This window comes from Molothrus ater, chromosome 35, assembly GCF_012460135.2.
Source record: "Molothrus ater isolate BHLD 08-10-18 breed brown headed cowbird chromosome 35, BPBGC_Mater_1.1, whole genome shotgun sequence".
NCBI lineage: Eukaryota > Metazoa > Chordata > Aves > Passeriformes > Icteridae > Molothrus > Molothrus ater.
Window position 1 is genome coordinate 159,492 of NC_071662.1, and position 14,330 is coordinate 173,821.

The window sequence follows — 14,330 nt, forward strand, 5'->3', positions numbered from 1 at the left end:
AGGCAAGACTCTGATGCACTTGTTCTTCTTGTATTGATCTTGTTGGTTTGTTTGAAACTGTGATTTAAGGGTTAAAAAGAGTGGTCAGTTTTTGTTTTTATCTGAACTGAACTAAATTCCGGGACTCGGTCCAATTTTCTCCACTCCCTTGGAGGAACTTGGAAGGAGTGTATACGTTTTATACCTTTGTTTAACCCTGTTGTATGCTTTGATGTATTGACTGTAAGATTTTTGCAAAGGGACGAGTTTAGTGGTTTTTATGTTGTCTGAAATTTGTTGTGATATTATCGGCAAAACCGTACTATTGATTTACAGTTTTGCGAGTGTGTGACGGCCTGGAGCCGACCAATATCGGTATCTTACAGTCTGCCGGCGACATCTTACGGTAAAGCAGTGTATTCTGATAGAACGGAAAGGTAGGACAGTTTGAATGAATTGGCACCGTGTATGAGAGAGTGTGTCTGAGACGCAGCCCGGCTGCGAAGCGAGTGGGAGTCCGGCTCTGCAGTTCCTGTCCCTCGCGAGAGGCCAGGTCAGAAAAGGACGAAGCACTTGGATATTGTATGAATGAAGTGCTAAGATAAACTAGTATATAGTGCTTGTGGGAAGGAGATTTACTTGGTGGGATAAGAAACACCGACCCAGAAAATAGCAATGGGGAGTCAACCGAGCAAAGATATAAATATGAAAACCCCCTTAGGATGTATTCTGAAGCATTAGAAAGACTTGGGGGAGATTCCAGGAAGAAATATAAGTAAAAAGACACTCCTTAAATACTGCACGCAGTGGTGGCCGTTGTATAAATTGGATGATGGTGAGAAATGGCCACCAGAGGAGACAATTAATTATAATACCATTTTACAACTAATGCTCTTCCTCCGCCGGCTCAATAAATGAGATGAAGTGATGTATGCAGACATGTTCTTCACCCTGAGGAATAAACCTGAGTGGCAAAAGGAGTGTAGAATTAATGCAGTCCCTCAAGACCCTCTGGTACTAGCCCTGGAAAAGGATAAGAAAGGCTCAAAACCTAAAGAACGTTGCTGCGATGCATGTAGCATTGGGCAGCGATGTCTTAAGCTAACAAGGAGGGACAGTGGAAAAGAGAGTGAAATAAGCCTGTGGGAATACCATCCAGGGCCCCTCCCCAAACCAGGAGAGGAACGAGAGGATCCGACCCCATTAAAAGAACTGGAACGATGGTGGAAATCTAAGTTTGAGTGCAGCCCTGATAAGTTAGATAAGAGTTGGGGGAAGGCTAGCCCGTTAAGGTCGGAAGATAACAGGGGAGAAGGCAGCCCACAGGGACTGGATAGTCCGCAGGGGTCGGGAAGCTACAGAGATGCTGGAAGCCCACCTAGATTAGAGATTGAGAGAGAAGAAGGTAGTCCGCCGGGCGCAGAGAGCCAAGGGGAGACGCGTAGCCCCCCCGAACTAAGCTTGTATAGGGGACGGTAGCACACCCAGGAATGGAGGTGCTCGTAAAATAGAAACCAGTACACCAAAGACTGGGGACGAAAGCAACTCACCGGGAGGTGATGTCCCCAAATTGAGATATGGTGAAGAGAACAGTAATGAGACATGCGAGAGCGAGGCAGGGAGCAACTGCACTATTGCTATTGATAGCAATGGGCTTGCGTAACGCGATCCCCAAGGCTATCAATTGGTCAATGCTATATGACATCAGGCAGGGAAAGGATGAGACCCCATCAGAGTTGTTGGATAGACTTAGGGCAGCCATGAGACAATACACACCCCTGGACCCAGCGACGGAAGAAGGGAAACAACACCTGTTAGGATTAATGATGGGACAAAGTAATCCAGACATCAGGAAGAAATTGCAAAAGCTTGAGCATCCAGCAAATAAAAAAACCTGGAGACACTGCTAAATGAAGCATGGAAGGTGTATAATAATAGGGAAATTGAAGAGAAGAAAAAGGAGGACAGGAAGATAGCTCGAGTGGTGGCTGTAGCCGTAGCAGCTCAGAATACAGGTTACTCGGGACCTGGAACCAGGGGAAGAAGTAGAGGCAATCCGGCAAGAAGGGGGGGGAGACTCCAACCCCACCCAACTAGAGTGGGGCCAAACCAGTGTGCGTACTACCTGAAAATGGGACACTGGAAGCAGGAATGCCCCCAGTTAAGGGAGAGACTATTGGGCACTACTACGGCCACACAACAGGATAACGACTGAGGGGGACCGGTGGGCCGTTCCCTAGCAGACCCACTGGTTAAAATAGAGCTAGGGGAAAGTGAAAAAGAATTAGACTTTTTGATTGATACGGGAGCAACCTTTTCGGTTCTAAATCAGGAATTGGTACCTAAAAGTGATGAATTTGTGCAAGTTGTGGGAGCAACAGGCCAACCAGAAAAAGCTTACTTTTTGAAACCCATCAAATACAAAATTGGGAAACAAATGGGAATTCATCAGTTCCTGTATTTACCAAATTCGCCAAAGCCCTTATTGGGGAGAGACCTATTGGAGAATTTGAGAGCCATAATAAAGTTCAACAAAGACAAATTGGAATTCCAAGTAAATGAGGAACAGCTGATCACAGCTCTAAGCCTGACAATCAGCTGTGTGGAACCCAAGCCTGAGAATCACAACATCAGGCGAATCCTAAGTGAAGTATACCCACTAGTATGGGCTACTGATACACCTGGGAAATCAAAACAAGCAACACCTATCATTATTGAACTTATACCTGGAGCAAGGCCGGTGGTTAGGAAACAATACCCACTGAGGTTAGAGGATAGAAAGGGAATCGAGCCCATAATTAAAAGGTTCTTAGAATTAGGATTATTGATAGAATGTGAATCAGATTTTAACACCCCAATTCTGCCAGTAAAGAAACCTAACGGAACTTATAGATTAGTCCAAGACTTGAGAGCAGTAAATGAGATAACCAAGACATTACATCCGGTAGTTGCTAACCCATACACGCTTTTAACTAAACTGAAAGATAGTTTGACATGGTTCACCGTATTGGATTTGAAAGACGCATTCTTCTGCCTTCCTTTAGCTCCCGAGAGTCAAAAGATTTTTGCCTTTGAGTGGGAATTTGTGGATAGAGGAAGAAAGACCCAACTTACGTGGACAGTATTACCCCAAGGATGGTGTAACTCCCCCACGATTTTCGGGAATCAGTTAGCCAAAGAGTTAGAACAGTGGGAAAGGCCGCTGGGAGATGGCACTCTCCTACAGTACGTAGACGACCTCCTAATAGCAACAGTGACAGAGGAAGAGTGCATTGCATGGACTATTTCCCTGTTAAACTTTCTGGGTTTAAGTGGATATCGAGTCTCCCAACAGAAAGCGCAGCTGGTGCAAAAAGAAGTGGTGTACCTGGGATACGAAGTCTCCAGAGGACAGCGATCCCTGGGAGCAGCCAGAAAAGAGGCCATCTGCCAGATGCCTAAACCAGAGACGGTGAGAGAACTGCGTGCCTTCCTGGGGATGACAGGTTGGTGTCGGCTATGGATCTACCAGTACGGGATGCTCGCTAAACCGCTGTATGATTTGTTGAAAGAGACCAAGAGTGTCCTAGTTTGGACTCCCGAAGCAGAGGGGGCCTTCAAAAAGCTGAAACAGGAGCTAATGAGAGCACCAGCTTTAGGTCTCCCAGATGTATCAAAACCATTCTGGCTGTTCTCCCACGAGCGACAGGGGATGGCCCTAGGAGTCCTGGCACAGCAGTTAGGACCACGTAAGAGAGCTGTGGCCTACTTCTCCAAACAGTTGGATGAAGTAAGCAAGGGATGGCCTGGCTGCCTGAGAGCGGTGGCCGCAGTAATCATTAATATCGAAGAGGCCAGGAAACTCACGCTCGGCCAAAAGGTAACGGTGCTGGTGTCTCACACCGTCTCAGCTGTGTTGGAGCAGAAAGGTAACCACTGGCTGTCACCTTCCAGATTTTTAAAATACCAGGCCATTTTGGCTGAGTCAGATGACGTGACTATTCAGGTCACTAACATTGTGAACCCAGCTTTATTCCTAGAAGGGAGAGCCCCAGCAGAGCCGATCGAGCACGACTGCCTGGAAACAATTGAGGCCATCTACTCCAGCCGCCCGGACCTCAAAGAAGAACCATTCGAAGATGCGGACGACTGGTTCACGGATGGAAGCAGCTTCGTGAGGCAGGGAGTGAGAATGGCCGGCTATGCAATTACCACCGCAGAAGAGGTAATTGAGTCGAACCCTTTACCCGCAGGGACTTCAGCCCAGAAGGCAGAACTGATAGCTCTGATTCGAGCCCTGGAATTGGCGGAGAACATGCGGATCAACATATGGACAGACTCTAAGTATGCCTTTTCCGTCGTACATGCTCATGGGGCCATCTGGAAAGAAAGGGGACTGTTAACTGCTCAAGGAAAAACAGTCAAACACGCAAAAGAAGTCCTGCGACTGCTGGAAGCAGTCCAGCTCCCAGCACAGGTGGCCATAATGCATTGTAAGGGACATTTAAAGGGGGACACTATCCCGGAGATAGGGAATAGAAAAGCAGACGCAGAGGCTAAATTAGCTGCTGCAAGAACTGAAGAAATAAAAGTAGCAGCCCTAGTACCAGGTGAGTTAGACACAAATTTTCGGCCAGAATATCAGGAGTCAGATCACAGGTGGATTCAGAGAAATAAAGGTAAAATGTTAGAGAATGGTTGGGGTCAATTGGAAACGGGACAGTTAATAATACCAGGGAATACGATGTGGCAGTTTGTGAAAGCAGAACACGAGAAAGCCCATTGGAGTTTGGACCCGCTATACCAGTATTTGCAGGCTCGGATAGCAGGACCAAAATTGTTCACCACTGTAAAACATGTCACATCCCAGTGTGAGAGGTGCCTGAAGAACAACCCGAATACAGGAACTAAGATACATCCAGGGGCCATAAATCGAGGTAAATTCCCAGGTGAAGTGTGGCAAATTGATTTTTCTGAGCTCCCAAGAAAAGGAGGGTTTCGATATTTGCTGGTATTAACTGATACATTTTCTGGGTGGCCTGAAGCATTCCCTTGCAGAACAAATAAGGAAAGGGAAGTGACCAAAGTACTGTTGAATGAAATCATTCCACGGTTTGGGGTACCGAAGAGCATTTCTTCGGATAGGGGTACACATTTCTGTGCAAAAGTGGTAAGGGCAATAAGCAAAGCACTACAAATCAAATGGCAATTACACACGCCCTATCGCCCACAGGCCAGCGGCCAGGTGGAAAAGATGAACCATCTCATCAAGCAGCAGATTGCCAAAATATGCCAGGAGACTAATTTGCATTGGTATCAAGCTTTGCCTATTGCTCTGCTTAGGCTGAGAGTCAAGCCAAGATCGAAAGAAAGGCTAAGCCCATTTGAAATTCTGTACGGCAGACCTTATGCTATGCAAACTGTAAATGGGGACGCTGTAGATCAAATAGGTAATCAGTATATTTATGATTATGTGATTATGGTGGGGAAGCAATTTGACAAGAATGCTGCGGTGGTGATTGACCACCAACCTAAACAACCTAACTGTAAGTTGCATCCTTTTAATCCCGGTGATTGGGTGTATGTTAAGAATCTTTTAGGAAAACCCCTACAAGAAAAGTGGGAGGGACCTTTCCAAGTGCTGCTGACCACCTTCACCGCGGTTCGAATCAAGGAGCGACCTACGTGGATCCATTACTCACGGGTCAAGAAAGCACCGGGGAGTAAACAAGAGGAGTAGACACCGTGACCCGGATTCCACTCCAGACCCCTACTAACCTGATCATCAGACCCTTGGGGTTCCATATGAATGCCAGCCAAGTTCTCTTCGGATCCCAGCTAAATGGATAAGACCTGCCTTGGATGTGGAGCCTTCTGAATCAGCTGACCCCTCGGGATCACGAGAGAATCCAGCACAAACTGACATTAACCTTACCGAAACTTTTATTTCCCATAGCAGAATTTAATGCTGAAGCTAGAGCTGCACTAGACAGCGCACCGCTATCGTGGACAATGTGGATTGAAACATACAGTCATCAGGGGCCGGACCCACAGGAACCCGTCTACGACCAACCGTGTTACTGCTGTGGTAAAAAGAATTGTGTTGGACAGATTGGTTTTCTTTGTGGCGGGTGTGATAGGAAATTTTGGAATGTGCAAAGCAATTTAGAGGATCTTCAATGTTATGAATGTATTTCCAAAGAAATAGGAGATGATGATCCTTATTTAGCTTTGGAAAAGTTTGCTGATAAGTCTATTTTGGATGCCAGAGAATTATATGAGGCCCCTGAACAAGTGGTATTAGGGTGGTGTTTTTGGAAAGCGCAACGCTGGTTTCAAAAGTGTTTAAAGCTTAGTCGCTCTAAAGTATTAACAGCCCGATGTCATGCATCTGTTCCAAAACATTCTCTTACAATTGAACAAATAGGACCATTTAAGAAACAGAGAGATTTGGACTCAGAATTAGAAAAGGTTATTACACGAGTTAACCAAATTTATTTTAGGCAATATAGACGTCAGAATCCAGCACCACCCACACTAAGGAAATACAAATGGCAGGAAGATCAATGGGGGAAACCATACTTATGATAGTTATTTTTCTAACATCCATACAATTCGGGCAGAATGTAGTTTTTCCTCGAAACTCTGCCCCAATAGACCCATGGTCCAATGCACACCAGTGTATTCACCCGGAGTCAGGGATGAAGGGGCCCTATTTCGAGGTTTATGCCTTGCGTAACAATCAGCCATACCCAAAAGAGGAATGGGATAAGCGGACATACCTAGTGGCACAGAAGGGAGATCAAATCCAAATTGGGTGCCGGGAACTTGACCCAGTAGAAGGAAAAACAAGGCGGCTGGTATTAACAATCCAACCCTTGATGCCAACTTTTAAACATAATCTGATTACCTTTAGTCCAGTGAAAATGGGCAAGCCCACAGTTTGGATCCAGCAAAAGGGCCCAATTTCATGTCTGTGGAGTGACTTCAGGAAAGACCCACCTGGATCACAACCCCGAAACTCGGTAATTTATAGAGAAGATTCACTTGGGGAACTACATCCTCAAAATATAACCTTTGACCCTCACCCTCTCCTCTTTCCTGTGGGAAAGATTGTAGCATCTAGCGGTCCCGAGGAAGGGAAAGCACAGTGTGAGATGGCATTTAGATTAGATCAGTCGATGACGTTCGCATGTGAAAGGGAGTCGAAAACGCTGGAACAGGGTACTAGTTTCCCCAGACGTGTTACCAGATACGAAGTGGCATTACCGGAAGACGTGATCTCCTTATATCCAAATTTAGACTTGCCCCAAGAAATTACTCCACCAATTGAATGTAGAAAGGTGCATAACTTAACCTTTATCGGGCCCCAGGTAGTAAGGAGGTCAAATGAACTGAAACTGCTGCTAGACCCCGCGTACTCTCTGAAAAAGGTGCAGATGAATATTCAGACTAACATTACCCATCTGCAAAAGGACTGTCAACCGTTCATACAACAAAGCCTTAAAGGATGGGAGGCATGGCTAGCTACTAGGTCTTATCACAGGCGGGCGCAAAGGGATATAAGTGGATGGGTCGGCACTGGATTTGGAATACTGAATACCATAGATCAAGAGGTATTGGTTAACAAATTGAGTACTGTCACCACCAACTTAGGAAAACTTAAAGTGCCCCTGAGTTCATCCATGTTTACATTGGCAGAAACACAATCACTGGTAGTTAGGTTACTAACCCTGGTAGCAAATCACACTGCTGAAGATTTTGCTAGAATTGCCGGCTATACAGGAGACATTAGCAAGGAAATTGCGCTTGCTATCCAATGCACACAAACACAACAGTGGGTACAGTCAGTGGCAGCAGGGATAATAAGAGAAGGAACGTCAGGAACGCTGTCCCAAGAAATAAGAGAAACGATACTGAAGGATAGTCATACTACACAATTTGAAAGGGACCATCAAGCCTGGTGGCAATTAGTAAACTTTACTTATGTACCACAGCATGAGCACATTGAAGCCTATGTTCTTACCATCAGTGCTGCAGAGGAAAGGGCGATTTTCCCTATCCTTACCTTAGGGACCATACATCAGAATGTCCTTGTTAGGCCAGTAGATCATAATGTTTGGGCGAGTTATGATGACGCCAAAGATAAGTGGCAGTCTGTTAGTACAGAAACATGTATTCCTAGGGGGCAACTAGGATACATATGTGAAAATGCTATAGTAGAAACAGAAGATTTATGCTTAGATGCTGAAAATAGTGTATGCACTTTTGAAATGCTTCCACACAATAGAGTACGGTCGCAGGTTTATTATGTAGGGAATGGATGCGCCTGCGTCAGAACAGCTTGCAGTAACGTAACTGTAGATAGTTGCCAAGAGAAAACTAACAATACTAACTTTTGTGTATGTAATTTTACCAAGATTATAGGTTGTGATTTTAACTATACCGCTCCTGTAACCACTCAGCAGCTAATTAATGCAGACTACGACCTGTATCATGAGTTGCCAAAATTACAGATAGGTATGGATGTCGAGGTTCTTAAGGCGATGCTCGTGCATCCAGAAGTAAGAAGACTGGTACAAAAAGTGAACCAAACAGTTAAGCGCATGGTCCTACAGGTGGAGCACAACTCAGAAAGAATAAAAAACATCCTGACTGAAGTAGAACAAGTAGGCCAACATCACTGGTGGGACGTTTTCACAGGATTTTCCCCAACAGCAACACAGGTCTTTCATTACCTGATACACCCGATACTAATTTTAACTATAGCAATGCTTATACTGACTTTTATGAACCTATGCTTGTGGTGGAGGCTGAAATCTTTGATGAGTAAGATCCAAATGATTTGGGCGATGGTGCGGGCGTATCAACGCCCCGAAGGATTAGAACTTGACGAAAGAATTTGTAAGTTATAAGAAAAGGAGGGAAATGAAGCCCCTAAAACAGTTACTTTCAAGAGATGATGGGTTAAAGCATAGAATATAAAGCAGTTATGGGAAATATTCAATGTTAGGAAATCACATAGAGCAATAAATTGGGTAAGGTGTGGAACACAATGACAGGGAAGAGATAAGGACAGACAGTGATAAGTTCAGTGCATTTCAGAGCCAAGAAGAACTGCTGGGTAAGGCACGTTTAGGGCCAACATGTCAAATTGACCCTGAGACCCTTGCCAAGGCCTGGAGACTAAGCCAACTACACCGGGAATTGACCAAATTTGGGGAGAGGTTCAAAAGTTTAAAGAGGAAGACTCCTCGAAGCTGATGAAGGCCGACCGGAACGACCCCTGAGAAGATCCTCAAAAGAGAAGTCCCCGCCCACGCTCCGCCTACACCACTCCCCATATGTATATGCATGAATATGATGTAATCCCAAACCTAAAATTGTATAAAAAGGTACGCTTTTGCTGTAAAGATTTAGAAATCCCATTTTAGGATTTCTCCGACGTCGTAATAAAATACCTCCTGCTTATTTGACTGAGTCTCTTAAGCAGTAATTTCTCGCCTTTTGGGGCAAAAATCGGCATCAAACTCCTTCCTATTGTCCAGCCTGAGCCTCCCCTGGTGCAGCTTGAGGCTGTGTCTTCTTGTCCTGCCCTCCAGCAGATCCACACTCACACCCAGCTTGGTGCCATCTGCAATTTGTGAATGCTGGACTCGATCCCCTCACCCAGATCATCAGTGAAGATATTAAACAGGACTGGGCCCAGCACAGATCCCTGGGGACAGCACCAGTGCCTGGACACCAGCTGGGTGCAGCACCATCCCCACCACTCTCTGGGCCCAGCCTCCAGCCAGCTCTTAAATCTCCCAGCGAGGGGGGAACCTGCCCAAGCCATGGGCTGCAGCTTTTCCAGGGAATGCTGTCAGAGACAGAGTCAATGGCTCTGCTGGAGTCCAGGCACACAACATCCACAGCCTTTCCCACATCCACAGCTGGGTCACCTGGGCATAAAAGGAGACCAGGTTGGTCGGGGAGAACCTGCCACCCCTAAATCCACGCTGGCTGGCTCTGATCCCTGGGCCATCCTGTGGGTGCCCTGTGATGGCACTCAAGGTGATCTGTTCCATAACCTTGCCGGGCACCCAGGTCAGGCTGACAGGCCTGGAGTTCCCCAGCTCCTCCTTCCAGCCCTTCCTGGGGATGGGCTCACGCTGGCAACTCCAGTGCTCTGGGCCCTCCCTGCTGAGCCAGGTCTGATGGTAAATGATGGAGAGCAGCTTGGGGAGCTCATCCACAGCTCCCTCATCCCTCTAGGACGGACCCCATCTGATCCCATACACCTGTGGGCATCTGAGTGTCTCAGCAGGTCCCCAGCTGCTTCCTCCTGGATTCCAGGGGGCTGTTCTGCTCCCTGTGCCCATCTACCAGCTCAGGACAACACTTGTTCTTAGGACAGTCTGTCCTAATATTGAAAATTGAGACAAAAAAGGTGTTAAGTAGCTCAGCCTTTTCCTTATCTTTAGTTACTGTATTCTCCACTGCATCCAATAAAGAGTAGAGGTTCTCCTTATCCCTCCTGTTGCTATAAGTTTTTTTATAAAAACATTTTTATTTTTTTACAGAAGCTGATACATTATGTTCTGATTGAGTTTTCAACTCTCAGCTTTTCTTTCTGCATAACCTAATGACACTCTTAAACACTTCCTGAGCTGTCAGTCCATTTTCCCCTTGACTTCCCACAAAAGCTCCATTGGCATCCAGTCATTTTCCTCACTGGCTCATCTTTTGCCACACTGGGACAGGCTGCTCCTCCCACCTTAAGATTACTTTCTTTAAATGTGTCCATCCTTCCCAGCCGTCTTTGTTTCTAAGGGCTGTTTCCCTTAAAAAAATTAGGACCTGATTTGGTACTCCCCAAATCAGCATCCTAAACAGGCCAAAGTCTGCCCTTCCTAATTCCAGTGTAGAAGTTTTGTTGCTTCCCCTCCTCCTTTCACAGAACATTGAAAACTTGATTATTTCATGGTCACTGTGCCCCAGGCAGCCTCTGAGCCCCACATCTGCCCCCAGCCCTTCTCTGTTTGTGAACAGCAGCAGACAGAGCTTTCCTTGGCAGTGGGAGTGTTACCAAAAATCCGGTAAACCAGAAAACTCCTTAACACCAGTGTAGCATTAAGAAGCAACATTCTTTATTCAGCTGCTTGCACAGGGGAGAGCTCCTCCCAAAGCTGTGCATGCTGAGTACAGGAAAGTTTCTGTTTATTTTCTGTATTTTGCACACATATTCGTTGATTGTCCTGGACTAAACATACATATGATAATCATTTCCCCAAAATCATCAACATATTCCCCGTCCCCTTTACCCATGTGTTCTTCTGTCCTGGGGGTCTCTCTGGTGGTCCCTGGTGGTCGTGGACCCCAATGTTCCAGTGGGCCTGGCTCAGCTGGCAGGACCCTGAGGCTGCTGAACTTCCAGTTCCCCTTCTCACACAATGGGCCTTGTGTGGTTTCCATAGGCCTGGGGATGCGGAGAACAAGCTCCAGGTGTCAGCTCACCTGGTGGAGACAATTGATCATCTGGTAACATGAGGTCAGAGAGTGGGCTATGACATCACAGAGTGGGGTATGTGAGGTCATTGAGAAGCTATGACATCACAGACTGCCTCTGTGACATCACAGAGCCAGCTGTGACATCACAGGGCAGATGCCTGACATCACAGAGGCAGTCTATAACATCACAGAGCAGGCTATGACATCAGAGACCAGTGGTGTGACATTAGAGAAGGGGCTGTGCCATCACAGAGCAGGCTGTGACATCCCAGAGGGGCTGTGTGACATCCCAGCAGGGCTGTGTCAGGTCACTGGGTTGGTCACTCTGCCCCAGCTCCCCCTCACAGTTTCTCCCAACAAGTCCAATGCTGTCCATGCCCAGCGGGGTCCCTGTCCCCCGGGATCCCCCTGGCCCACCTGGAGCCACAGCCTCCACCAAAGGATGTTCCACAGGATCCACCCCAGAGCCCGACATGGGGACAAGGGGCCAGGACTGTGTGACCAGGACATCAAGGACGGGGATTATCCAGGTCACTGTGGCCTGGGTTGGGTTGCCCAGGGCAGGAAAGATGTCTGGCAGCTGCAGCAGGGTCTGGGAAGGGCCTCCAAGGTGGGGCTGGAGCCTTTGGGCTGTAAGCAGAGGCTGAGGGAGCTGGGCTTGTCCAGCCCGGAGCAGGGAAGGCTGAGGGGCTCCTCATGCCAGCCTGGCAGTGCCAGTGAGGAGGGGATGGAGAACACAGAGACAGGCTCTTCACCGGGGGCCTGGTGGGAGACAAAAGCCAATGGGTGGAAGGGGAAAGAGGGGAGATCAGCCAGGACAGGAGGAGATGAAATGAGTCAGGCTGGTTTCAGCATTTCCTCAGCACCAAGAGCAGCCTGACCTCCCTTCTTCATCCACCACTGACAGCTTTGCAAATCAGGAATTGTTGGAGCTGTTTTGTCCCCACTCCAGGGTGAGCATCCTGATACAAGAACTTAATTGTGTTTATATCTATCACAGAGACACATGTGTTTACAATTACTTTTAGGATGGAAATCACTTGTGGGTGGTGGACTCATCAGACACTATTGGGACGTTGCACATGGCTCAGAGAAGAGTGTGATTGTTATTAAATTGTGTCCTGTTCAACTGTGGTCTGTTGGCCATGAAGAGAAACTTTCTGTGCCCCTGAGTCTCTCCAGTTCCTGACCCCAAAGGACACAAACCTGATGAGTTGTGGCTCCCATGCCAGTGGCTGCACTTGGACCTCCCTCCATCCCCAGAGCAGAGCTCCCTTGTCCCAGAAAGTCCCTGGCAAAGGAGGGATGAAGGAAACAGGACAGGCTGGGGGGATCAGGGGCAGGGCATGACCAGGGATTTGGGCTGGTTGTCAGCCCAGGGCAGGACCCGGCCCTTGGCCTGGGTGAACCTCATCCCATTGTCCTGGGCCCTTGGCTCCAGCCTGTCCAGATCCCTCTGCAGAGCTTCCTGCCCTCCAGCACAGCCACACTCCCACCCAGCCTGGGCTCACCTGGGAACTGACTGAGGGTGCCCTCGATGCCTTCGTCCAGATCAGCAGTAAAGAGATTGAATTGGTCTGTCCCCAGTCCTGAGCCCTGGGGACACCCCTGGATGTGACTCCATTCCTCAGCTGCTCTGAGTGCCAGGGGTTGGGTGAAGGAAATGGTGGGGAGGGGATAGGGACAAATTCTGATTGATTGTCAGCCATGAAGGGTCTTGATTTTCATATCTGTTCAGAGTGTATGAGGAGGTGCTGGGGGCCAATATCTATTGGACATTGCTGATATCAATCTATAAACAGGAAAAGAAAACTTCAACAGGCAAAACAATTATCTCTGCATTATTTTCAATATAGCATATTCACTTTGAATACACTTCTGAAATATGTCTATTTAAATACAGAACAATTGAAAACTTAAATTATTCCCATGGGCTTTTCTTGTTCAGGTGTTTCAAACAAATATTTATGAGCTTTTCTCACTGAATTCCTGAACTGAAGAGCTCAAAAAAGACAAGGCCTCTGGAGGAGTAAAATTCATCAGCAGCCTCCGAGTGGCTGAGGATCAATGCCCATCAGAGCAGCAATGAACAGAAATGGGCACAGCTTTGTGGCTGCCCCAGCTTTGGCATGGGCCCTGGGCCTGGAGAAGGAGCAGCTCTTGAGGGCCCCAAGGCCGGGGCTCTTGTGCTGCCCTGGGCAGATGGGATGGCAGCAGGGGCTGCAGAGCTCTCAGCACCTCAGGCTAAGGGGAGCAGGGCAGCCAGGGAGCCTCCTTTGGCCTTGGCCAAGCACCTTCCCCCATGGCTGGGGCTGAGTCCTGTGGCAGCTGCAGCTGCTGCTGTGGCCTTGGCAGGGGCTGAGGCCGTGGGGCCAGGGCCCAGAGCAGCCTGGGCTGAGCAGAGCTGTGGGGCCAGAGCTGGCTGGGCTGGGCTGGGCTCAGAGAGGCCCTTGGTGCTGCCCAGAGTTCAGGGCAGCTGGCAGAGCTTGCAGGGAGCTGGGCCAGGCTCCGAGAGCCTGGCCCAGAAACCATCAGTGTCCATCTCAGCCTGGCTGAGCATGCAGCTGCAGGACTCAGGCCAGGCCTTGTGGGGCAGGGCCAGCGCCTGTGCAAGGCATTGCAAACAGGCAAGTGGCCCAGAGAGGAGGCTGCTCTGTGCCCTTGGTGGCACGGACAGAGCAGGGAGGGGGCCCAGGACATTTGTCAGTGCCAGCCTCTGTGCCCATGCGTTGGCAGCCCTGGCTGCTGAGCCCAGCTTTGGCCTGGGCTGAGTTTGGCTGTGGCCCAGCTCCATCCTCCTGCGGAGCTCAGGGCCTGTTCCCGGCCATGGCCAGCCCTGGCTGCCTCTCTGCTGGCCCAGAGGCCGGCAGAGCCCGGGG

General features: G+C 48.3%; 1 protein-coding gene across 1 annotated transcript; it reads left to right on the forward strand.

The window, feature by feature from the left end:
- The first annotated feature begins 1,628 nt into the window (after positions 1-1,628).
- Positions 1,629-5,698, forward strand: LOC129047056 (uncharacterized). The gene is made up of 2 exons (XM_054518118.1): positions 1,629-1,638; positions 2,223-5,698. The coding sequence occupies exons 1-2, from the start codon at positions 1,629-1,631 to the stop codon at positions 5,696-5,698; spliced, it is 3,486 nt and encodes a 1,161-aa protein (XP_054374093.1).
- Positions 5,699-14,330: the final 8,632 nt, after the last annotated feature.